The sequence below is a fragment of the Artemia sp. Qi Xiang Cuo genome, chromosome 4 (assembly GCF_049724085.1).
Source record: "Artemia sp. Qi Xiang Cuo chromosome 4, ASM4972408v1, whole genome shotgun sequence".
Lineage (NCBI taxonomy): Eukaryota > Metazoa > Arthropoda > Branchiopoda > Anostraca > Artemiidae > Artemia > Artemia sp. Qi Xiang Cuo.
This window is the reverse complement of record NC_142797.1, coordinates 34,853,040-34,879,167: the sequence shown is the minus strand read 5'-3', so window position 1 is coordinate 34,879,167 and position 26,128 is coordinate 34,853,040. Positions and strand designations below refer to the sequence as shown.

At 33.8% G+C, this 26,128-nt stretch overlaps 2 protein-coding genes and 1 long non-coding RNA gene across 6 annotated transcripts in view; 1 reads left to right on the top strand and 2 right to left on the bottom strand.

Moving 5' to 3' along the window:
- The window catches only part of CycA (cyclin A), a 96,286-nt gene extending 86,487 nt beyond the window's left edge, over positions 1-9,799 (top strand). For all 3 annotated transcript variants that reach the window (XM_089088257.1, XM_089088256.1, XM_089088255.1), the window contains one exon: positions 2,790-9,799. In XM_089088257.1, the coding sequence (XP_088944383.1) occupies positions 2,790-2,844 (55 nt within the window). In that variant the 3' untranslated portion in view covers positions 2,845-9,799. The remainder of the gene's footprint in view (positions 1-2,789) is intronic.
- A 455-nt stretch (positions 9,800-10,254) lies between these two features.
- Positions 10,255-18,653, bottom strand: LOC148953045 (uncharacterized). Its single transcript, XR_016141621.1, has 3 exons — positions 18,565-18,653; positions 15,282-15,396; positions 10,255-10,325 (listed from the first exon to the last, which is right to left on the bottom strand). It is a non-coding gene; the product is annotated as an uncharacterized LOC148953045 (long non-coding RNA).
- A 2,681-nt stretch (positions 18,654-21,334) lies between these two features.
- Spt20 (transcription factor Spt20 homolog) overlaps positions 21,335-26,128 on the bottom strand; it is a 70,384-nt gene continuing 65,590 nt past the window's right edge. The window contains exons 15-17 of one of the 2 annotated variants that reach the window (XM_089087509.1): positions 25,297-25,425; positions 23,110-23,299; positions 21,335-21,576 (exon numbers count right to left, since the gene is read on the bottom strand). In XM_089087509.1, the coding sequence (XP_088943635.1) occupies positions 21,437-21,576; positions 23,110-23,299; positions 25,297-25,425 (459 nt within the window). In that variant the 3' untranslated portion in view covers positions 21,335-21,436. The remainder of the gene's footprint in view (positions 21,577-23,109; positions 23,300-25,296; positions 25,426-26,128) is intronic. The other variant, XM_089087510.1, reaches the window with a different exon arrangement.

Here is a 26,128-nt window from a genome sequence, read left to right as displayed (position 1 = left end):
CCAAACTCCGCCAAGACAGAGTGTGTATATATTAGCCAACAGTACTTTGGAGCACCCCTCACCCTAGCAGTTAGATTGTGGGGTAATAACCTGTCTTTTGAGAGGAAATTTGCTTTAACTTTCAATGGGCGTTTTGTTGATGATGGTCAAATCTGTCATACTAGTTCTCTCAGAGGTAATCGGCTACTTAATCCTTCTAATCGTTCCTCAAAATATTTGTGAACATTTACTTATGTTATTATTGTACGATTTCTTTTGGTTTTTCTCTTGTTTGCAATTATACTTTTCATTATATTTGATATTTTAAAGTAGTGATTCCTTATGATTCCTTAGGGTTTTAACGTAAGTTACCTTGCCCTTTGCTAGCGGTACTGAGGTGTGTTTGAATTTACATTTACCCACGTTTCGTCAGCTCCCTTTGAGCACGCGTGTTTGCTTATAGATAAGGATCACTTGATCTGATGACAAGTAGGCTGCTGCTTAATATGTTCCGATTTTAAGGCTTTCTTTCCCGATTTCGCTGAAGCTGTAAGAGCCTTTTGAAGCTGGCTAAGCTATTGGTGTTATTTGATACACATTAATGTTGATGGGAATAAGGTTAAGGTATTATAATCAATTGTTGTTTTTTTTTTTTTTTAAGTCATAAACAACTATAGGCCTAATTATGGTCCAGTTGAAAATATATGTTGCAATGGAATTTCTTTTGTTAAATCAATAGCAGAGCACACGATTTTCAGTTGGCTTTTTTTTTTTTTTTTTTTTTTTTGAGAAATTTGTGGGAATATATAATATTGACTTGATAAGCTTATCATTCAAATAAATTTTAGTTTGATGATTAAGGGTGACAGCACCAATGCTTAGCTTTAGTTCATTTTTTGAAAAAAAAAGATAATTAGGATCGCCATCGTTGAAAGAGTTCAAGTTTTTGGTCAATTTAGTGGCGCTAAGTTAGTTTGGAATTTGGCTTATTATTTAATAAATTCGTCGAAAAATCGCAGAAAACTTAGAATAGGAGTAACTATGTCTTGTGCATCGAAATTATTGCATAGCGCAGTCTATTCAAGAAAGGAAAGTTTTATTTTTAATTTCGTTCGAGGTTTTGAATTCCCTGTTGCTAGATCCGAAAAATTTATACCCAATTCAGCTTATATGCGCTTTTGAAGCCTCTGAATTTTAAACGGAAATTACTATTTTTTTGTTGTCTTCGACAAAACTATAAAATGCGTCAATAGAAATCCAATATTATAAGAAGAACAGAATTAAAGGGAAATGAATTAAATAATAAAATGAACAAAATAGATCAATCCCATAAAATGGGTTCGATAAAAAGAATAAAGATGAATAGAATATAATTAAAAAGGAAAATAGAAGAATAGTAATTTATTGCGGATTAAGAAAGAATAGATTCCTTTGTTGAGACGCCAGATAATAACAAATAATAAGAATTTTGTATTACTATAAGTGCAAAACAGACTACAATATTAGTCCCTTGTATTAGAAACATTTAGGGGCTAAAACTGTTTTTATCTACCATTTTAGAGTGAAAGTAGCAACGGTAAGTTAATGTTTATTAATGATAATTGGGTTCTGAAATGCGTCCATAATTGAATTAACTAGTTAATTGGTCACGTTTTGAATCTAGGGCTAGAAAGTCATTACTCTAGCTTGTTACATTAGTTTGATTTATTTATCTTGTTATTTATTATATTGTTTTTGTGATTCTGTGTACTATCGGAAAAAACTTATATATATAGTCTTTGCAAGGCTTAGCGGTTTTATAATAATAATATTTTGATCCATTTTATATATTAGAGAACGTATGTAATGATGGATCTGTTTGTTAGAATGTCTAAATCCTAATAACAACGTTTTTCACTTTTATACGCTATATACTATATCATTGATCAACAATTAATTACAACTGATTTGCTTGGCGAGTCCCATGGACAAGAGGAACGAGTTCATAAAAACACTTATAAAAACTGTAGAACTTGACTTCAATGGAGCTGCATTTTTTAAAGAACTTGAAATTGTCCTTTGAAGATAAAGAATCAGTCTGTTTTCTTGAAAGGATAGAATATTTTTATTTCTATCCCTTTTTCGAGTTTGAAAAAATTAAATCACGTGAGTAACAGGAGTAACTTACAAAAATATTAAAGTCATTCCAAGGCGGAGAATTTGATGGAGTTGTATTTTCAAAGATAAGATTTTTTAGGATTCGGATTTGATAAACGTAGTATTGGGATAATGAATCATGTGAGTAATAAAAATAACATCGATTTTTTTTTTTTAATTCGTTCCAAAGCGGAGAGTTTGATTGAGAAATTTATGCAACGACTGGAATTCTGAAACTGTAACATTGACTATTGATACATTGTGGTAAATTTTGTAATTATACCGTAGTAGTATTTTAAACGATGGTAAACAAATAAGATCCTAAAAGTTAATTGAAGTCACCTCTCTGGAACTCAGAGAATTCGCTTTTCTTAATATAATGTGTAGATGCGGTAACTTAATTAAGAGGGAGAAAAGTGTTATAAATTACGTGAAACTATACCGCTCGTGTTTTGAAGACGAGATAATAAATTGTATTTCAAAATACTATCATAGACATTCCTGATAATAGTAAAGGAAACATATGTTTCCATTTCTATCACTTTTTGTCGTTTTGGCCCTTTAAAAATTTCAATATACATCTTTTCAAAAAGTAGTTAAATGAAAAAATACATTGTATTTATTACATCTTGGGTCTACTCTGTCTTATACTATAATTTTCATTTGTATTCTAGGATGAGCTGTGTCTCCCAACTGCGTCCGCGACCTCTGTTCAACTTTCCAAATTAAATTCTGCAGTTTCTTAAGACTTTGTGCTCAAATAATTGTACAAAAAGCAAGGAAATGTTGCAATTCCAGAGATTCATTTCCATATGGGGTGCCTTCATTTTACATTTTACCTGCTATGTAATTAGTGCTCTGTGTACTTAAATTGTATAAGATTTTTAATGATGGTTTTAAGTGTTCACTATTTATGGTGTAACTTTTTAGATCACAGTTGTTTCTCGGGGATAGGCCAAAAGTCGTCTGATTTTAGTTTAATACAACTTAATGGAATAAAAATCTGCAGTGTTACCGAACATCAACCAAATTATGTTTGACCAACAAGATCATGACAGATAGATTTTTGGGACTGCAATATAACAATGAAGTTTTCAGGAAAAACTGGTGGGGACATTGGAGAAAGTTGTTAGGGCTTGTCATTGAAAAGCCCCAACCAAGGTTTAGAGTCCTTTGTGAAGGACTCAACTGGACAGTCTTAATTAACTGCTATTCGTTGAACAGAAGTAATGAAGTTTCTTAACTAGCTCGGACGACAGACTTGCCACAAACTCAAACATTTCACGTTTCAAACTTATCAAAAACTAAAATTCTTCTACCATAAACATACCACCTTTTCGGGCTCAAATTCACTCAGAATTGCGTGTCTGTTCGCTTCACAAACATTTTGACCGAGACTTTTTTTTGTATTGGACTAAACAAGTAGGACTGATTGAATATTTTATAGGACATACGCATGAATTACACCCTTGGATACAAGTTGTGAAAGCGAAAAAATGGCATGTTGATTTTTATGTATTGATATTATTACCATAATACTCTGTTGAACACGCTTCAGCCAAACGCTAATTTTTTTATTTTATTTTTAGTGAGTTCACGTTGCAAAATAGATTAGAATTAAAAGTGAATTTGAGTTGTTGAAGGTTGGCAAACTTAGTTATAAGCCTTCATTCTTATGTGTTAAGACACAGCGGCGACTTCATCTTAATTTTTGTTATAATTTGGTAGTAATTTTAATCATTTCTAAGTCAGGTTTGGTTTTTCTATTAAGTAATGAGATATACTGATCCATTGACAATTATAAGATATAAGAAAAACCATCCCATCATTTTTTTAAACCATCATAGTGTTTAAATGACATATAAACAAAATCCATGGGCAGTATAGCTCATTTAGTGTACGGGCTACATAGCCTTCCTTCGTTAAGCTCCGGAAGAAGCTTTTGGTTTTAACAACTTTTCCAGTTTTGAAGAATTTTCACTTCTGTAATCATCGTGGGGACAATCATGTATGAAAATCCATAATTAAAAAGAAAACACACTAAAATTGTTGGGTTGGGCCACGTGTTAGTTTCTTGCCTATCTTTCCTGTATCTAATCAATTTTCAGAAACAATCCCCCTCTGTAATTCACCAATGAACTCTGAAATTTTCCAAAGAGGAAAGTGTTCAACAAACAATTTCAAGGGCATTGAATAAATAAAACTAATACGAAGTAAAGTATTATCATACTAAAATATGCTAGTTCATGAGGTTACAATGTTATTATTTTTCAAAGAAAAAGTGAAATACTTTTCCGATACTAAGAAATTCTGAGAAGCATAGAAATACAGGAAAAAAAGAGATATCATTATCAAATGAATCAGCGGTGCAAATTCAAGGAAATTAGAGGTGTTCACAATCTAGGTGGGGACATTTTTTTTTAATTTAGGCGGGGACATATTTTTTCAATGAAAATACAAAAAAGGCCATTTTCAATGGAAATACCATACATTTTTTATATCAGATTGTGTACGGTAACTATTTGTGGCTTCAGCCCAGACTCACCCTCAGAGTGGGTGCCTTCTGTCCCGTTTACGTACGTGTCTGTGTTTTTTGAAGAAAATTGTAAAAAAAAAAATATTTTGAATTGTGTGGGAAAGATAAAAAAATTCGTGAAATCTCGGTATTTTCGAAGGGCACGGGCTTAAAGATTTCCTGTTACATAGCTGCTTGATCTCATGGGCATAACTTTGAAGCTTTTTACTCCTTAATTATTTTCTCTTCAATTTTTAGAAAAATATTAAACTTTTTTTCTAATACCCAAAGATAAAATTTAGAAGCAAATTTCTCTTTGGTATGCATAATTCCTTCAATCTTTGTCAAGAAAACAGGCTTATCAATATTTGATAAAAATAGCTGAGTCGACTGTGGATAGTTAAGTTGATTACTTAATGAACTGAACATGGTTTGCCGCAGCATTTAGATGCGCCCTGTGACGGCAATTAGAATATAATTTTGTGTCCCATTCTTTATTCTTTTCACTACATGGCACAAAAGAAATTACAGTTAGGTGAAATAGATTATAATCTTATTTGTTGGTCGACTCTTGGATAGATGTAAACTAATTTTGCTACAATTTCAACTGAATACAAAATCACTTTCGTTAAGTCTCTAATATCTGATTGTTACAATACTGAACGTAAGGAAAGTTTTTAAGAACAAATAAAAGTGATGGACATAATATATTTAATTTATATAAATAACCATGTATGGTGTAAAATAATATAGTGATATTCAAATGAAGAGAAGAGATTTTTCGCCTATCCCTGTTGATGTATTTTTTTTTTCTGACAGAGTGCTTTCATGCATGATGATTATTTTACTTATCGAACAAATTCTTTCTACCTTGGAGACATATCAGTTTTCTTTACAATAGTTCGTTTATTTTCCTCTGGTTCTGTTTAAAGTTCCGTTTCCAGTTCTTGTACCTATTCATTTGTTCTTTTATTTGTGTTTTAAATATGTGCTTAGGCTCAAAGGTTTGTCAACTCCTATAAATAAATCGAACCAGGATAAAGCTTGACACCGTACAAGTGCCAATACAGGATAAGACATTCAGGAAAATGCCTAGCATATTAATAAGGAAAGAATGGAGGAATGATGCTAATCATACATGCGCACATCCTGGGCCATCGATAAGGAGGGGTGTAAGGATATTTGTATAGTGGATTTTGAAGGCCAAATACTTGGATGAGCGTACATATATTGAACCTGAAAAAACGATTTACATGACAAATTACATGACAAAATTCATTTGTTGGCTCGTACTTATTGTTGATAAATTTGTACTTAAGTAGGACTAGGTGTAGCTTTTAGAGCTTTTGAAATCTAGATATTCGGCATACTTTATTCGATATACCCAATTTATTTCATTTTACCTTTGTTTTCGTTCTTGTTTTGGTATCCTTGTTCTGTTCTCTTCTCTCATGTTATCCAAAAGTTTCCAACCTTTTTCCATACTTAACCCTAAGTTCATACAGCTATGTTTTCCTGAGTTTTTCATTAGCTTTCAATCGTTCTTTGTCACAGTATTTCAACTGAGCTGTTGAAAATTCGACTGTTTTTTGTTAAAAATTCCATATATACAGTAAAAAAAGAAGGTTCAGAAAAGTTCACCCGTCTCTCCTCCTCTAAACAAAAGGGTAGATCATATGGGAGATAGTAAAACATTATTCATATTCAGTGGAAGCCCAGGCCCAAAGCCCCCGCCCCTCTATCTACAAATTTAAATGACACATTTCAAATGAAAAGTTCTACGCTTTCGCTGCGTCTGCTATGTATATGCCGTTTTGCGTAAGAAAAACGACAAAAAACAAATAAACAAAAACGCAGCTGTGTGAACCCTAGGCTAAAAAGTTTTGATTTCCCAGTGGGCTCTATCACCATGCTGCCCACCTTGTGGGTAAATTTTGTACTTAAAATTCTAGCAGTGACTCAAAATCGCTATTTCGTGTTATTTGCAGTTTTATATTTCGCTTGTTATTCTTTTTATAAATTACCTAGTTCTAATGAAAATTTTGGATTGAACTCTGAGACAGGGCTCATTCGAATATTTATAAGCAGGCATAAGCCCATATTTATTGAAAAAAAGGGAGAGGGGATCACTTATTTTAACTTGACTAATCATTTTAAACATTTAGATATTCATACTCAAAATTTCAATATTGTTAGTTCCATATGGTATGCGTAAAAAAAGAGAAAACAGAAGTGTTCGCATTCACCATCATATTTCAAACACTAAAGTCGGTACTTGTATGATATACCCCCTACCATGGGCGTAGGCAGTATTAGGCAGCATATTATCTAGGGGGGGGGGCAGTTGATAGTGTGATGGAGTTTTATCAACTGCTTTTTCCAAACCATCTGCTTTTTCAGCCATATTTAATGTAAATTTGAAGGTCTGGAAGGGGGGGGGGAGTGCCCCCCTCCCTACGCCCATGCCCCCTGCTTAATATTCTTCATCTAATTAGAACCTTGGATTTTCCATAATTTTGGGATTTCCCATAATTTTGTTATAAATTATTATATGTTGTATTGAATCTATTATAAAGTATTATGGATTCATCATATTTTGATCCCAAAATCCCAAAACTATGGAAAATCCAAGGTTCTAATCAGATAAAGAATACTAGATAGGGGGTATATTATACAAATACTCTAAAATCGAACAATAATATTGATATTCGAGCCTGAACAGAAGTCAGTTATTATTACTTTAACTCCTTTCTTTTTTTGTGCATTTCGGCTACATTTTGTCACTTCTAAGAAAATATTTATGTTGAGTCTGTTTAGGTTGTACACAGAAAGTGAAAATTTCACCTTGACGACTTGATCTATGACGCTCATTTAAACCTGGCCTGAAAGTAAATTCCCTATTTGCTTCAGCGTATACACTATGAAATAGCGATTTAAGATTGTGTCAGGGCAGAATCGAAAAATAATTGTCCCGTTGTTCGTCATTCCTAGTCCTTATTCTTTACCTCCTTTTTTACAGCCTACTCTTTAATTCCATAGACCGATATTTTGTATATTTTTAATCTTGATTGATAATTAACTTGTGCCTTGAGGTTAATAATTTAATTTGTTGTGATTGTAATGCAATAATTATGCTGATAAATAATCGTAGGATTTATTGTAATTAGCAATATTGATTATCTTGGGAAATGTTCGCTCAGCAGCGTTGCCAATTGAAATTCGACGTGATTTTTGGCCTTAAAATACTTTTAGATCAGTCAGCATCATCATAATTCATATAAAAATTGAGCACACTAGGCTTCTTCATTTGTCTTACACCCACCCTTCTTCTTTTAGCTTGAATTAAAAAGCCAGGCTACATTAAAGTGGTTCATATATTTTAATATATTTTGTCATAGGGTAATTTCGAAAAGGGTATGAGTACTTGGTTTAATAAACCTAGGATTTCAGCCATTTATGGCTTCTTTTTCTCTTTTTAATGGGTGACAACCACTATTGCCTGTAGCGTTTAATGGGAAAGTTTCATGAAAATTGATTGGTTTAGACAGATATTTAAAACATAATCGTAGCTCAACAATAGCTGTTGATTATTGGTTACAGACAGAACATTCGTCAAGAATCCATTGCGGTTGTGTCTCACTGAAGAACTTTGGTTTTTTTTTATTTTTTTTTTTTTAATGGACTACCCTCCGCTCCCACTCTTCCCTGGTAACACTAGTGGCATGTCCAGGGGGAGAAGAGCGGTGTATTTAATTGTGAAAAGGGTTTGTTTCAATTATAAAGAAGATATTTTTTTACCGAGGGGATTTGAATCAAGTTGGATGTCGGAAATGCGTAACATATTCAGAGAGGGATGAGGAGGAATCCTCAACCCCCCTCCCAAGTAGTTCCCTACCGAAAATGGAATCTTGACAGCGTCCCTGCCTCTAATCAATGTCTAGCATTCAGTGATCATCTAAAAACTTGAGCACTCCATAAGCAATCTTCATATCATGCATGTATAATCCATTGCAAAAATAAAAATTAATTTCTGATACATATCTTTTCCCTATAAAATCACGAAGAAAATCAAAACGGATAAATTGCTATGTAGAAAAATACGACTTTTTATATCATTAATGTTAAATTTGAACCAAATATTATAGTTTGACTAGTTTATTCATTTTCTTTGCTTTTTAGGTGTTCCATGAACTCAGTTATCACTAATGACATTCACTATATTTGTTATTACCTTCATACTAAAATGGTAGATAACAAATTTAACCCCTAAAATGTTTGTATACAGTTTGCTTATAAGTTTGTGTTATCCGTTGTTTTTAAGCAAAAATAATAATAATAAATATTTAAATATCATTAATAAATTAGTTTCTGGAACACGCTCCACAATAGTGCTACCGCTTGTATTAAAGAAAATAATGACTACTGTATTGAAGGGTATCATCAGTAAACGGTAGCCTGTTCATCAGAATTATTCGCAATAAAAGATCAGGGTTCCCATTCATCTTAGTTTAAGACACCATTCTTCGATTTTTTCATGTATATGTTTCCCCTTTGTTAACTGTTTATAACCAGGAAAGAGAGATTAAGATTAGTAAACTGAAATTTCTCTTGATATGAGGTATTCTGATTCCAAATCTAGGCTTTTTTTCTTTTTTCACTAAAAAATTTTTCCACTAAAAAATATTCAGCCTAGAATATTGAAGAATTTCTGTAAACATCAATTGCTCTTTAACAACTATGATTAGTATTAAAACGTAGTGTCATGGCAAATGTTGTGCCAAAGGAAACCTAGAAATGATTCAAACCATGTGAGCCCTTGCTAAGATATGTCATTAGAATAACTGTTTAAATATTTGTTGTAGGCATGTTGTATGATCATGTAGGCATGATCAAAAGGTTATTTTCTAAATGAGTTTTAACAGTTTTGGCAGACCCTGTTTTCTTAATGCTATTGTCCACCTTTCAGACTCATGAATTCGCTGCGACTTAATTCCATGACCTATTGACTCAACTAGAAGCCATTTCTGTATTTATTATTATTATTATTTGACGAGTACATTTAAAGCGAAAATCTGTGTTTTGACCATTAGCTGATGATTTATCCCCATTCTGTGTAAATTTGAAATGTAAATTATTTGGCTCCAACTTCATAATAAAATAAATTTTCCGCGTCAACAGTGTTTTGATTTTAGTTAGCGCTAGAACTTGTTTTTTTTTTTCAATTTATATTTTTCTGTTTTTGAAACTCCTCTGATGCTACGAGTAGACTGTTCAGAAAGGTGAGGAATATAGGTGCGCATTTCAATTCGTAGTAGGCAATAGGTAAGTTCTTGTGTTCAGAAATTTTGCCTTTTTTTTAGGAAAACTGTAAAAGTTTTTGAATGTTTGTGTGAAATTTTGTTTTCTAAATTTGTTTAAGCTTTATTTGTTGAATGTGGTGTTTGACCAAGAATATCGTTACATAAAAATCATGGGTACTAGAAAAGATACAATTATATCTTTTGTTTCGTATTAAAAACTGCTCTAGAAAACTTTTCTAGGTAATTACATTTGAATTAAAAACATACAAATGTCACAAAAAAAGCAACCAATTAAAAAAAAAAGTATTAAGCAAAAACTATAGTTGATGGGAAGATTTTGATTGTGTATTCTAATTCAGCATACAAAGTTACACACGACTCGTCTGTTTTAATTCCTGAAACAAAAAAAGAATTTAATTATGTTTCCTTGAGTTACTGATCCTAAGATCTAATAGTTGTAACCTGATCCTGGCTGATGGTAAAAACTAGTATAAAACAACATTTTTAAAAGGTAAATGCGAAACACGGTACATAAATATTTTAAAAACGATTTTTGATATCCGCCAGTGTTGGCATTTGAGAACCAAAATACCCTTAAAAATTTTAGGAGAAGTTAGTTAGTTTTTCGCAACAATTACAATTTAATAACAAGGAATTTAGGTTTACCAGTCAAATTTCACAATACTGATTTGATAAACAAGAAGTTAGGTAAAATGAAGACTTCCTTTAAAATAAAAATAACCGAATATTTTGGCTATGACTAATTGCTGTCTTTAGAAAAAAAGGGCGGGAACTGGGGAACTTTTGTGAAGCAATATGATCTGATGATAAGGCTCTGTTAATTTTGGTTTTCCGTTTGTCTTTTACTTTTATTAAGGGTTTTTTTTTATTTTGATTATTGGTTTATTTGCTTTAATTGTTTTTTTTCTGTTTAAGATGGCTATTGGTCAAATACTAGAAATATTCACTAAAAGTTTACTAAAACCACTGTCTTTATAAAAACTTTTCATTCCACCTAACTTGTTGTTTTTCGCATTAGCGAAAGGTCCTTTTGGTCCTTACTAAAACTTGTCTGGTCACTTAAAGGCACTTGAGGTCTTAGCACGACAACCTATTATTTGATGCTCGACCATGTATGTACATGTCTTAAAATTTTAGTAAATCAAAAATGACGTTATAAAGCTTTAAAAAGTTATAAAGCTTTTGGGTGAAAATTTTCTCTCCAAGGTTAACCCCATCTTAGAAGTGACCACACAATGTGATCTGATAAATCGAAATAGCGAAAATGCATGATTTCAAGTTAAAGAGTTTCAACTAACAAAACTTAATAAATAAATTTTAATTCTGTTCTAAGGTCATAATATACTTTTACTCTCCAGTAATTCCAACATGCGTAAATGCATTAATATAGTACAAGTTAAAAAGGCGCTAGTGATTCCACATAAATTGGTTCTAGTGGAAATTTTTTGAGGAGTCATTGAGCAAAACCCAACTATATGTCGGAAAATAACTTTCACTTCTTGTAGTTTCCGACTATACAGAGAAACGATCATGAGTGAAGATATTTAAAAAATCTATATTTACGAAGTTATGGTAGCAATTTAAAGGATGTCAGGCCATCCAACTAAACTCTGAATGATCACTTGCAATGACAATCGATTACAGACCCTGTAATTAGACCCCGGCGCCGCGCCGATGAGGGAAGACCGGCGGCGGCGGGGCCAAAAAGCGCGTCACGCCGTGCCGCCGGTAAGACGTCGGCGGCGCGCCGCCAGCGCGATCAATGATGACCGCAAACATTTATGTTTTCATCAGTCTTTCTCAAATCACCGCTTAAATTTACAACAGATTCGAGTCTATTCATAAGTTCAAAAGTTCACATATTTCCATGATTTCTATTCATGAGTTCAATAGAAATCTGGTAGAAACGAAATGGCTGTGGCGTTTCAGAACCCTTGCATAATACGAGTAGTTGAAGTATCTATTAGCTCTGTATTCGTAACATAAATAATTATCAAAATTAGTAGTTTTTTTTCATCGAGCATTGCTGCATATAAAACTTCAAATACCGCATCACAAAATTCGTCAGTTATCTGGGTAAAAACTTTGAATATAACTTTGAACTTCGAAGCTTAATTTTTTCATAATGCTCTTTGCCTGTATCTGTTTTGTGACCTTTAAAACAGTTGAAATGGGCGACTTTGATATTGATTGTTTTTTTTTTGTTTTTTTGCTCTTTTGGATTCCTAAGAAGCCTTCTTGTATTAAAAACTGTTATTTAATAACAATTTAAAAAAAATGCATTTTAAAGTGTTTTTTTTTTTTTTTTTTTTTGGCTTCTTTATAGACTATATGTCATGTAGGCTAAGGCTGAACTGCTGCTTTTTTATTGCTTTGGCTGCTCTTTTGGATATTATTCATTTTTTTTCTTTTGGGGATTCATTCCAAATTATAAACTGATAAATACCTAATATCAGTCAAATTATAAGCTGCATTTAAAAGGAGTAAATTTATCAAACTGAAAAATACATGAGAACACTTCAATTACAATGACACAAAAAACACTTAAAAGTTTATTCGCTATGAAGAAAAATGAAGTGCCAGCTATTTTCTTAGGTAAAAAATGAAAAGCTCATGCGTTTTAAGTGTAATTAAATGGAATAATATGCAGAGTGAAGTAGCTCCAGGAAGATGTTGAAATTTTCATCCTAGTTCGTCACTTTTAATCCAAGCAAAATTTTAGGACACTTAGTATCAGTTTTTGAGTTTAAGCTTTGATTTCCAAATGCTCACAAAAATTATCAAATTTAAGAAAGTCGCAGCAACAATTCACCTGTGGTCAAAATACTCAGACTCCTCGTTGATCCCCACCCAGGCTCAAAGCTTCTACTATGGTCATATCCATGGAAATCTCCAAAGGGTTTCTTTTTAAAATAGCTTTCAAGCGTAGTTAGGGGTATTTAGCCTTTTTTGCTTTTCTTCAAAGCTTTGAAAAAGTGTTATAATATTCTAAATGTTACAATTGTGCATATTTTTGGTAATCATTTGTGGGGTGATCAAATTTTCTGAACCACTGTAGATACGTAAGAACGTTGCAAGATCTAGTACCCTGAGGTTATGAGGCTGTCAAAGACCTTCCCTTTAACCTATCAAATTGAAAGCTTTTATTATGACTTGGCCTTTTAATTTAACTTGGGCACTTGACTAAGGGCGCCAAAGTTAGTCGAGCGCAACGGTTGGTAGGAATGTTGCTATCACTTTCGTCACACCAATTGGTTTTAATGTAAATCTGCCTGGTACTTATGAATGAATGTTTTCAAATTAAACCCGTTTCATCAATAAGAAAAAAAACGGGTTGGACGCATATGTCCCTTTCCCTTTGGACGATAAAACCATACAAGTGCTGTATCAAGTATAACTCACAAAAATATTGTTAATTTTGTCAACTTTTTGGCATCCCTACTTTCAATAAAAAAAAATCAAGTTACTATCACTTAAATATCATAACTCCCTCTGCCCCCCCCCCTTCTGGATACAATCTTGATAAGATACCGTCTCTGCTTTAAATGAAAAAAAAAATTAACTTATTGGCACCCCTGCTTTAAAAAAAAACGAGGTATTATCATTTAAATATGATAGCTCAATACCCCCCTCTGGATACCACCTTGATAGGATGCCGTCTCTGCTTTAAATAAAAAAAATCAACTTTTTGGTATCCCTACTTTCAATAAATAAAATGTCGACCTATTATCATTTAAATGTAATACATCTCTACCCCCCCCCCCCTCTGGATACCACTTTGATAGGATACCGTCTCAGCTTTCATTAGAAAAATAATTTACTTAATAATTAACTAGGTCACTATATGGTTCAAACAAACACGCAAAATAACGTTAAACAGCTTAATGTTCCTTGAAAAAACATTGAGTGTATGAGTAAAGGGGTACAAAGACAACAACAAAAATATCGAAATTATTCAGATATACCCCAAATTATTGGAAAACTGAGTGATAGATTCGCCATGGCATTCCATAAGTTCCAAAGAATCTAATTAAAAGGGAGCACACACAAAAGCCAAATAAGGCCAGTAGACTATGAGAAATCGCAAAATACCCAAGACAATGAACAAGTCCTAATGGGGGGCCCTGGTTCTATCAAAATATTTCAATGGTTTCCAAGGGAATTTGATATCATTTTCTTCTATCTCCACTATAAATGGAAAAAAAATAATTATCTTTTTTGCATCCCTGCTTTCAATAAAATAAAATGAGTTATTATCATTTAAAAATGATAGCCCGCTATTCCCCCCCCCCCTAGAGGCAATAATTTAAAATTTATTTATTAATCATATTTTTGGGGTAACTTACGGTTCAATCTTTAATTCCCCAACCTTATACATAGCTTAGTCTATAACTAAATTTTGTCTCAATCGAAGGTTTTTTTGGGGGGGGGGGGAAAATCTTCCAGAAAGAAGATTTTATTTTCTATCAGGCGTTCAATAATTGAGTATTAAACATTTAAGAAAATCTTATCTAAAAACAGCAAAAAAAAAATCTGCAAACTTACAATTCAGCTGTAGAAACAATCTGTCGGCTGTCAATTTCAAAATCCAACAAGAGACTGAAGCTGCATAGGGGGAATACTAAACCACACGAGAAGGAAAAGCTCCAACTTTGCGGTTGACGCAATAAAGAATTGCCGCAAAAATTATTTAAAGTCAACCGAACGCCGCCGCCTCTGCCGGTGGCGGCGTGCCTGCTGCGCACCGGCGGTGTTACGACACTTCGGCGGCTTTCGACCGGGCCTCTTGTCGGCGGCGTTCGGTCGATCCGCCGGCGCGGCGCCGGGGTCTACCTGTAATGATGCGAACCAAAATATTTGCATAATTTCAACAATTTAGAACATTACAACATTTCTGATAGAATATATCTTTGAAGCCTCTGTTTTAAATAGACTATTTAAATAAGATGGGCTGCACAAAATATGTTGCCTCGTAGGTAAATTCTTTGTGTTCTCTTACAAAGGGTGGTTGATTGCCCTCCGGTGTGATTTTGCCCCCGAAATGGAACTAAGTCTGAACTTGTGATTGAAAAAGCCACCCCCCCCCCCCCCCAACTTCCTAAGACCATCCATTCTATTTGGCCAGGCCTGAAAAAAAAACACAGGAGACACATTGCTCTTTACCAAGTCAACCCTGTTGTGTTGAGACTGATAGGTGGTAAAACGTATTTTTAATACAGTTTAAGCACATTTCTATAAAGATCATGCCGAAAATTCAGTCTATTGACATTGCAAGCAGTTCAAATAACCAAATAGAAGAATTTATCTTCATTTATGAAATGGTTCCATACCTTTAACTGACCTTAGTTTTGACACAAACAAACTGTTGTTTAGCATAAAAAGTAATTTTTTCCATTTGAAAGTCTTTCCTCAGTTTTCTTCGGCTATTGATTGCTTGACTGTTGACTAGAAAAAAAGGAGCAAATTGTAACTTCTTTCCCAGAGCCGCAAAGTACTTTCATAAAAGATGGCAAAAATTGAAACTTCACGAACGGATTTATGTTCTTTATTGACGTCGCGTGAACAACCTTTTAAGCAGCATATTTAAAGTACCCTTTATGTTAATCATACCCCAGCAACTACCCATGGCACGAGTCTGGTTGGGATTCTAGCGTTATTTCCTAGTTATCACTAATGCAGCATTTGCGCTAGCCTTGGGATATGGCCTGGCCCCCATTCATATCCTTGTAATATTTTGACTTGACGATTGAATTTTCAATCGCCAAGCTTGAAACAATGAGTAGGTAGGGTGAACTTTTTAAATTTTGGCTGTTAAGTTGGAATTTTCCTACCACAAACTGTTGAAAAATAGCTTGGTATGCATCAATGCTACTAACAACTTACTTTGGTACCGAGCCACCTGAGCCCAACACAGCTACGTACGCTCCTCCTCCATCCCAATCTATTCGAAGTCTGCATCAATGCTGGTTTTCAATTTCCTGTACAAATATTTTACATTATTTTGTACATAACAAATTCCAATTCTAAATTAATCTATTTTTACCTGGTGCTAATTCAAAATGCACTTAATAGTAGAAATAAGTACAACTGCAAGACGCATTTTCCTTCGAGGCTTTTTCAATATCTTGTGCTGCAATTCAGTTGTGCTATGCGAAAACCACCAGTCGGATGTTTTTTTTTTGTTTTTTTTAGCAAATCTGAGTTATTCAATAAATTATTGAAGGTTATCCTAAACATTAGCAGGCTAATTATCTGTGCGCTAATTTTAACTGTTTAGTAAATATCCTTCTGCAAGAAAAGTTCTCATTTAGCTGCATTTGCTTTATATAATAAAACAGGTTCTGCCAATAATTGAGGAGCCGACACTTTCAGCACCGTATTGTACGCTTAATCTAGGTAATTTATCCACACGACGGAAGTTTAGTGCGCACCCCCTCCCCCCTCATTTTGATCTAAAGAGCCACTCATTGAGAGTTTGCAAACTTGCGCCTAAAAATACATAGGTGTTGAGGGACAAATGATTCATTGTGGGACTGTAGGGAGAAGTTGATAGATTGCTTAAACTGAAAGTATTTTTTAGCAATTTGGTGCCCCCCCCTCTCTGGATACCACCTTGATAGGATGCCGTCTCAGCTTTACATTAGAAAAATAATTTACTTAATAATTAACTAGGTCACTATATGGTTCAAACAAACAGGCAATATAACGTTAAACAGCTTAATTTTCTTAAAAAAAAATAGATGGTATGAGTAAAGGTGTACAAAGACAACAACAAAAATGTCGACATTATTCAGATATACCCCAAATTATTGGAAAATTGAGTGATAGATTCGCCATGGCATGCCATAAGTTCCAAAGAATCTAATTAAAAGGGAGCACACACAAAAGCCAAATAAGGCCAGTAGACTATGAGAAATCGCAAAATACCCAAGACAATGAACAAGTCCTAATGGGGGGCCCTGGTTCTATCAAAATATTTCAATGGTTTCCAAGGGAATTTGATATCATTTTCTTCTGTCTCCACTTTAAATGAAAAAAATACTTATCTTTTTTGACATCCCTGCTTTCAATAAAAAAAAATGAGGTATTATCATTTAAAAATGATAGCCCCCTACTCCCCCCCCCCCTATAAGCAATAATTTAAAACTTATTTATTGATAATAGTTTTGGGGTAACTACCGGTTCAATCTTTAATTACCCATCCTTGTACATAGCTTAGTCTATAACTAAATTTTGTCTCAATATAAGGTTTTTTTTTTTGGGGAGGGGAAATTTCCCAGAAAGAAGATTGTATTTTCTATCAGGCGTTCATTAATTGAGTATTAAACATTTAAGAAAATCTTATCTAAAAACAGCAAAAAAAAAATCTGCAAACTTACAATTCAGCTGTAGAAACAATCTGTCGGCTTTCAATTTCAAAATCCAACAAGAGGCTGAAGCTGCATAGTAGTGAATGCGTTCCATAATTCTATTCAACTTGAAAATAAAATTCTTGACTACGAATGATGTAAGAAATAGCTATTGGGAAACTGCATTCGAAATGATGTGATCATTCGAAATGATGTGATCATCGAAATGATCATTTCATAAAGACGATACTTTTTTTTGTCAGCATATGAAGAATATTTGCAATAGCATATTGCATCTGTCTGGTTTTTATGCAAAGTAACAAAAGAGACGAAAATTAATGAACAAGAGAGTAGTGAAGAATTTTGGTATGCAAAGTAATATTTGGCAGGGAAGTCACTGGTGATAAATTGCTAGGGGTGGTACCGAGACTAGGGTATAGTCTGGGATTTGGAGATCCAAATTTTTTTTCTGAGTTACCTATGGACTTTCGGGGGATTCACTCGATAATTCGGGAAGACCGCAATACTTTTTTCATTTCTAATGGAAAATGCCCAAACGCCAAACTACACGAAAAAGACAAGCTCCGATTTAGCGGTTGACGCAATAGAGACTTGCCACAAAATTAATTTAAAGTCAACCGAACGCCGCCGCCTCTGCCGGTGGCGGCGTGCCTGCTGCGCACCGGCGGCATTGCGACACTTCAGCGGCATTTGACCGAGTCTCTTGTCGGCGGTGTTCGGTCGATCCGCCGGCGCGGCGCCGGGGTCTACCTGTAATGATGCGAACCAAAATATTTGCATAATTTCAACAATTTAGAACATTACAACATTTCTGATAGAATATATCTTTGAAGCCTCTGTTTTAAATAGACTATTTAAATAAGATGGACTGCACAAAATATGTCGCCTCGTAGGTAAATTCTTTGTGTTCTCTTACAAAGGGTGGTTGATTGCCCTCCGGTGTGATTTTGCCCCCGAAATGGAACTAAGTCTGAACTTGTGATTAAAAAAGCCACCCCCCCCCCCAACTTCCTAAGACCGTCCATTCTATTTGGCCAGGCCTGAAAAAAAAACACAGGAGACACATTGCTCTTTACCAAGTCAACGCTGTTGTGTTGAGACTGATAGGTGGTAAAACGTATTTTTAATACAGTTTAAGCACATTTCTATAAAGAGCATGCCGAAAATTCAGTCTATTGACATTGCAAGCAGTTCAAATAACCAAATAGAAGAATTTATCTTCATTTATGAAATGGTTCCATACCTTTAACTGACCTTAGTTTTGACACAAACAAACTGTTGTTTAGCATAAAAAGTAATTTTTTCCATTTGAAAGTCTTTCCTCAGTTTTCTTCGGCTATTGATTGCTTGACTGTTGACTAGAAAAAAAGGAGCAAATTGTAACTTCTTTCCCAGAGCCGCAAAGTACTTTCATAAAAGATGGCAAAAATTGAAACTTCACGAACGGATTTATGTTCTTTATTGACGTCGCGTGAACAACCTTTTAAGCAGCATATTTAAAGTACCCTTTATGTTAATCATACCCCAGCAACTACCCATGGCACGAGTCTGGTTGGGATTCTAGCGTTATTTCCTAGTTATCACTAATGCAGCATTTGCGCTAGCCTTGGGATATGGCCTGGCCCCCATTCATGTCCTTGTAATATTTTGACTTGACGATTGAATTTTCAATCGCCAAGCTTGAAACAATGAGTAGGTAGGGTGAACTTTTTAAATTTTGGCTGTTAAGTTGGAATTTTCCTACCACAAACTGTTGAAAAATAGCTTGGTATGCATCAATGCTACTAACAACTTACTTTGGTACCGAGCCACCTGAGCCCAACACAGCTACGTACGCTCCTCCTCCATCCCAATCTATTCGAAGTCTGCATCAATGCTGGTTTTCAATTTCCTGTACAAATATTTTACATTATTTTGTACATAACAAATTCCAATTCTAAATTAATCTATTTTTACCTGGTGCTAATTCAAAATGCACTTAATAGTAGAAATAAGTATAACTGCAAGACGCATTTTCCTTCGAGGCTTTTTCAATATCTTGTGCTGCAATTCAGTTGTGCTATGCGAAAACCACCAGTCAGATGTTTTTTTTTTTTAGCAAATCTGAGTTATTCAATAAATTATTGAAGGTTATCCTAAACATTAGCAGCCTAATTATCTGTGCGCTAATTTTAACTGCTTAGTAAATATCCTTCTGCAAGAAAAGTTCTCATTTAGCTGCATTTGCTTTATATAATAAAACAGGTTCTGCCAATAATTGAGGAGCCGTCACTTTCAGCACCGTATTGTACGCTTAATCTAGGTAATTTATCCACACGACGGAAGGTTAGGGCGCACCCCCCCCCCTCATTTTGATCTAAAGAGCCACTCATTGAGAGTTTGCAAACTTGCGCCTAAAAATACATAGGTGTTGAGGGACAAATGATTCATTGTGGGACTGTAGGGAGAAGTTGATAGATTGCTTAAACTGAAAGTATTTTTTAGCAATTTGGTGTCTATATATATATATATATATATATATATATATATATATATATATATATATACCTATATATATATATATATATATATATATATATATATATATATATATATATATATATATATATATATATATATATATATATATATATATATATATATATATATATATATATATATATATATATATATATATATATATATATATATATATATATATATATAAAAATAAAACGTGGATAAAAATGCGCATTAGACTAGTTGCACTATATTGACTATTACAAATATTCTTTGTAATAATATTGAAAATTAACCTTTCTGGAAGATTGAGCAGCATGTTGATTTTTTTGTTATAATAAAAAAAACCACTGTTTGAAAAACATATATTGTTGTCAGAAAAGTCCAAATAGCACCCTTGTCTTTTAGGACAAATGGCACATGAAGCCGCTCGTGAAACATGGCAGCTTTTTTTTTTTTTTTTTTTTTTTTTTTTTTTTAGGACGCCCGTATTGAAATTTAAGCCTCATATTTGTAAATAAGTGATTTCAAAACTCTTTTGGTGAAAAACAAACCCAATTTGTAAAATACATACTAACTGTGTTTTGATCTTGGACACCTATATTGCAAAATCATCCTCTGACTTTGTATTATCAAGATCAGAAATCCTTTGATACAAAATGTAGTGGAAATTGGAATCGTTTGTAAAAGTCTTCACTTGGTGAATATAAGGATTTCTTTATGTCAATTTTGGGCACCTCTAAAACCCTAAGGGTATAAAAGATTGTTGGGTGTCACAGCGGGTGCAGGGCAAGCATAACCTGGCTGTAAGCTCATATCAAAACCGAAGAAGCTGTTTGAAGTCATTCTCGACTTAGCCTGGTAGTCCTCAGCAAACATACGTCCATGGCCGTCGGGTGCTAGTACAGTAATAGACTCAATGAAGCCTCGATGAAACCCACACAGCAAGCCTAGTAGCTGATCTCTGAAATTTTTACTGTCGTTCTTTGCTAAGGACTTTTACGATAAAACCCACACAGTAAGCCTGAAAGCTGATCTCTGAAATTTTTACTGTCGTTAACGGATTTTTAAATTTTTACTGTCTTTAACGGATCTTTATTAGTGAGGCGGGGGGGGGGGTAATTTGCTGACGCTGTGGCTGATTGTTAATTTCAAAGACCTTACTTCATGATCTTACTTCATGGTTTCTTTTAATTATAACAAGCTATTTTTGGAATTTTATAATGTTATCTACATTTTGGCTTTATTTTACAAGAATTATCCTCTTTTTTTGAAAATAGTATTCTCACGAACAAATTCAGGTTACAAAGAAAAAAAAAATACAGAGACCGGGCGGTGGTAAAAATAAAAATTATCCAGAACGTACCCCATTCTGGAACCCAGGGGATATGACAAGATTCAACGACAAAAGAATAAACGGCGCTGAAATTCAGAAAAGTTTTAAAAGTTAGATTTGCTGCATAAAATACTTGCAGTACAATCATGTGTGCGAGTAATTATACTTTGGGTTCTTGCATACAATAAGATTTTTTAATAAGGTTGGATAAAATAAAAACGAAACAGCAAACAGACGGATATCAATGCACTTCTTCTGAAATTACCATCCAATAAGATTTTCAGGACAGTTTTCCATGTTGCTCTGTCGTAGCCCTTTGTTGCTGTTGCAACTTTTGTGCAGCATGTCGCTGCAAAGCTAGTTGTAGCTGCTGATGTGTTGTCAAATTTTGGCTGCTTATTTGCCGAACATTTGAACCTCCTAAAAAAACAATAATAGCTTCTAATCATTTGCACACAAAGGGGTATAAATTGTGAGGGGAGCAATCGCTCCCCTGAGTTTTGAAAAATACCTTTTTTGGTATTTTCATTGAAAAAAAATTGAAAAAATTACAAATCCCCCTCCCCCCTAGATAAAAAGAAAACTCGAAAACAAACTTTGCTGTTCATTTATGTGAATTGGCGTCCCCGAGCACACGCTCTGTGCACGGTTGAAAGTTCAATTGTATTCAAAGCTAACCAAATAGATGAGTGGAAAAAACAAAAATTTTTAAGCCTATAACATCCGAAAAAAAAACTTTTCATAAGAAAAGCGCGAAAAAGTTCCCAACTCGTATTCCTTCATTATTAAATTGAGAGATAGTCTACGCACAAAACTCAAAGTTCCATCAAGTACAATAATTCACCATTGTTTTTTAACCAGTTAATTAATCGTGCCTTCCCTTCAAAACAATATTCCAGTAAACAGATGTTCATTAATCCCGACTGATACTTGGTCTTTTTTTAGGATAATCACTTTACTTCTAATTATTAGAAATGAGATGACCGATCAGAAGGAAGAATACACACACAACTACCTTCAATAAATTAATTAAAAATAAGTAAATACAAAATCTTGAAAAATCGGTGATTTCTCAAGATTCGAGATCGGTACATGCTACAATTTAGTTTGCCCTACCACTTTATTATTTGAAATATACCGATCAATCGTCCCATGGTCTTCTTCTTCGAGGAATGGGGACCCATAAGGTAGATATAGTTAATGACCGAGCTTTCTAGTATGTTGGACTCCGGCGGTGTTGTGCTGTGATGAATTATCAGTAGTGGTAGTAATTGTCTTACAGTATTATTAATGCATAGCTTCTTTGTGATAGAAGCAATCCATGCCCCGAAACCCGTGGCAATATGCATTGGTAAAAGATTATATCTCATTTTGTGTAAAAACAAAATCAATGTTTACTCTGTCTTGTAAATAGATTGAAAAGGTTTTTTTTATGATTTAGAGATGACCAATTGTTTGACCCATGAGCTGAGAATGAAATTGAGACAAGACCTTACTTTAGTGTCCTGGCACTGACAATCCCTTCTCTATAATTACTTTTAAAATAGACGAAGTTCATTTTTAAGGTGAAACTCAATCCAAGATCAGCATTTTTTTAAATCACAAATAATAATAAGCATAACATCACCTTAACAAAAAAAGTGAAATATGAAAATAAGGGACGTAAAAGTTTTTATTAAGAGTTAACCCTAAAATTTCAAGGTAATACCTGATAGAATATGTAAAGGGCAATCTTCATCACCTTTAATATAGACCTTTAATACAAAATAGAATGAAATATAACTTAGAAAATTTAGAAAATGTCACTTAGATTCAAAAATTGAGTTGATATAAAAGATAATGGTCCGGGGCTGGTTTCTCCTCGATGAATAAGGCTTTAACTCTTTGCGACGCAGTATATAAGGAAAAAAAAGAAAAAAAAGCTGGAAGTATAATTAGACAAGCAATCCGTACCTGGTTGTGGTTGACGGATTAGAGATGTTCTTATTTGTCCCATGGGTCTAGTTCCTTGGGTCTGAGATTTGGGCAATTGCAACAGAGACACTGGAAGAGCTATCGACTGCCCCTGGTTTTGTCCTGCACTGCCAGGTCTCGGGCCAACTAGCAAAACGGTTGTTTGATTTCCTTGAGTTGTTTTCAGCTGCTATAAAACAGAGAAACTAATGAGACGCCACATTGATTCGACTTTTTACTAAGGTACCATTGCTTGAGCTGAGTGCTAGTACTGAATTAAAGAGAGGGTGAAAACGAGAGAGAGGGAGAGAGAGACAGAGACAGAGAGAGAGAGAGAGAGAGAGAGAGAGAGAGAGAGAGAGAGAGAGAGAGAGAGAGAGAGAGAGAGAGAGAGAGAGGGAGAGAGAGAGGGAGAGATAGAGAGTGAGAGAGAGGGAGAGAAAGAGAGAGAGAGCTGTATTGTAAACCAAATAGAATACGGCACATAGTCCTTTTTTTTTTTTTTTTTTTTTTTTTTTTTTTTTTTTTAACCAATTGATTTTCTAAAGATTTGAATAAAAGTAAACAGAATCATCCATAGCTGGACGTGAACTTTTCAGATTTTGAATTTTTAAACTAGAGGAAAAACGGCTCATTGGGAGTTACTCTGTATTTAGGGTAATTCCAGTTAGTTGTACAATTAAATTTATAAAAAGTTGCACCATCACGAATCATTATTCTATTAGTCCATCGTGAAACTTTTAGTTACAGATTTTTGTTACCGAGTATGTACCCTGTCAACATTATACACGGAAATAAAATCAAGATTTACCATAAAATGTTTCAAACTGAATGAAATCATATTGAGCACCTTAACGCATTTATAGAAGTCTAAATTTTAAAAAGACAAAATATAACAATTACTAAATATTATCAATAAAATGTCAATTAGGATTAAACTTCTCATCTACTGACGATGTAGTAGCCCAGGAAGTCACTAACAGATAGTCCCCATCCCCAGATAGTCCCAATTTCATGGCATTGTAGTACATATACAGCTTTTTCACTAATCAAAAGTTTACTGAATCAGGGAATGTGGAGCTTCAACAATAAATGACTTTAATGAAGTTACAAACTGCAAAGGATTGGATTACGATCAACCGATTTCAACCCTAAAAAATCAATGGTTTGACACCATGGCCAACCTACTATAGTGTGACAATTCTAGCTTTTTTCCTCCGCAAATTTAAAGTACTTCAGGTGATTTCAGAAATGATTCAAAAATTGGCTCTAACAGCCAAATTTAGACAACTCAAGTTGCTCTGTTTGTGTGATACGCGATTTGACCTTCCCTTTGGCTTTTAAATACTTCTTACTTTTTAACGTATAAAAAACGAAAACAGACAATGGGATCGCGTCATTAGACTAAGTGATCGCCCACAGTGGCCTTACTCCATTGCAGTAGTTTTTGTTCTTTTTTTGTTGTTTGAAATGTTGTTGAAGTTACTTGTTTTGTAATTTTTTTTTTCGCAATAGTAATTTAAATTCGTTAAATTCATGAACAGGTAATATTCAAACATTTCAAATATGAAGTTCTAGATTATTAAATGATGCTCCATTAAGTCCTGGTCCATTATATTAAGTCTTGGTCTGTCTTTGTCATAATTTTTTTTTTTTTTTTTTTTTTTTTTTTTTTTTTTTTTTATCTTGAATGTTTTCTTTTCTTTGGTTACTCTCTCTTGTGAAGTTTTTAAGTTTTATGTACTCATGTCTGTAGTGTATTATCTACTTTTTTCGTTATACTCCACAATTATCATTTTTATATATGATGTAGGTTAAAAATAAACCATTATTATTATATTCTCTTTAATTGAGACGATCTCTTATAGTGAAAGTTTTAAGAGCATTGCCTGTCCCCTGATAATTCTTTTGTTCCGTACTCTCCCAGAGGAAAGAATAAAAGAAGACGGGAATGTGAATGCAAAAACATATCTTGGATTGGGATATTCAAGCAAAAAATTTAATTACAAGAGGACAAGCTACTCAGTGATACTCCCATTACAGCACTCTATGTTAAGGAGCGGCTCCGACGTTATTAATGTTTTCATTTTTGATGGGGTAAGGTGAAGAGTACATTACTGAAAAGATAGCACGTACAAGAATCTTCACTCCTAAAACTTTGGTGGTTTGAACTTAGATGAAACTTACGGAAGTAAGTCGTTGAGGTTGCGACGTGTGCTGTTGTAGAACCATCGTTTGCCCTTGATCAGGGCTGGAGCTTTCTTCGGGCATTGCAATTTGTAAGGATAAAGGCATTGAGAGACCTGGTATCGAAACCTTGAAAAAAAAACAAGGTACTATTGTAGACGTTCAACAGACGCTAAACAGATTAAATCCATAGGAAAAATAATTTTGAAAAATGAAAAGAGAAGGAGCACAGGGGTGGAGGACGAGCACAAGCACTTTGTTAGCATGCCCTTAGTCACTCTTCTAAAAAATTATTTATGAATTAATACCCAAAATTTGTCGGCTTTTTTTGTTTTAATATCAATTCTTATCTTTATTAGTATCCTAGGAACATTAAGCAAAGACCCTAAAACTGATTTAAAAAAAAAGTAAACTTGTAAATTTTGATCTTTAATACTTTTTTGACGCACAGTATATCGATGGAAGACTACTAGGAAGACTGCACAAAACTAAACAACAGCACCAATCCAGCTATCAAATTTATTAGTAGACCAAAAGATAGTTTTGTCAGATTTTTAGGGAGTCTTCTTGATCAAAATCTATCTTTAATTTAAAAGACACATTGATTTGATAAAATAAAGGTTTACTAGAATTTCGGTATTCTAAGAAAGCTTGAACGTTATCTATTTATTAAATCGCATGTTTTCAAAGGTGTACGATAAAGCTGGAGATCTTGACGCATGATAATCATTCAGTATCCAATCCCTTACTTGACCTAAAAATATTTCATGCTGTTAAGTGTACATCTTCTATTTTTCTTCAGTTCCGCATTGGTCTTCCCAAAGACTTGGTT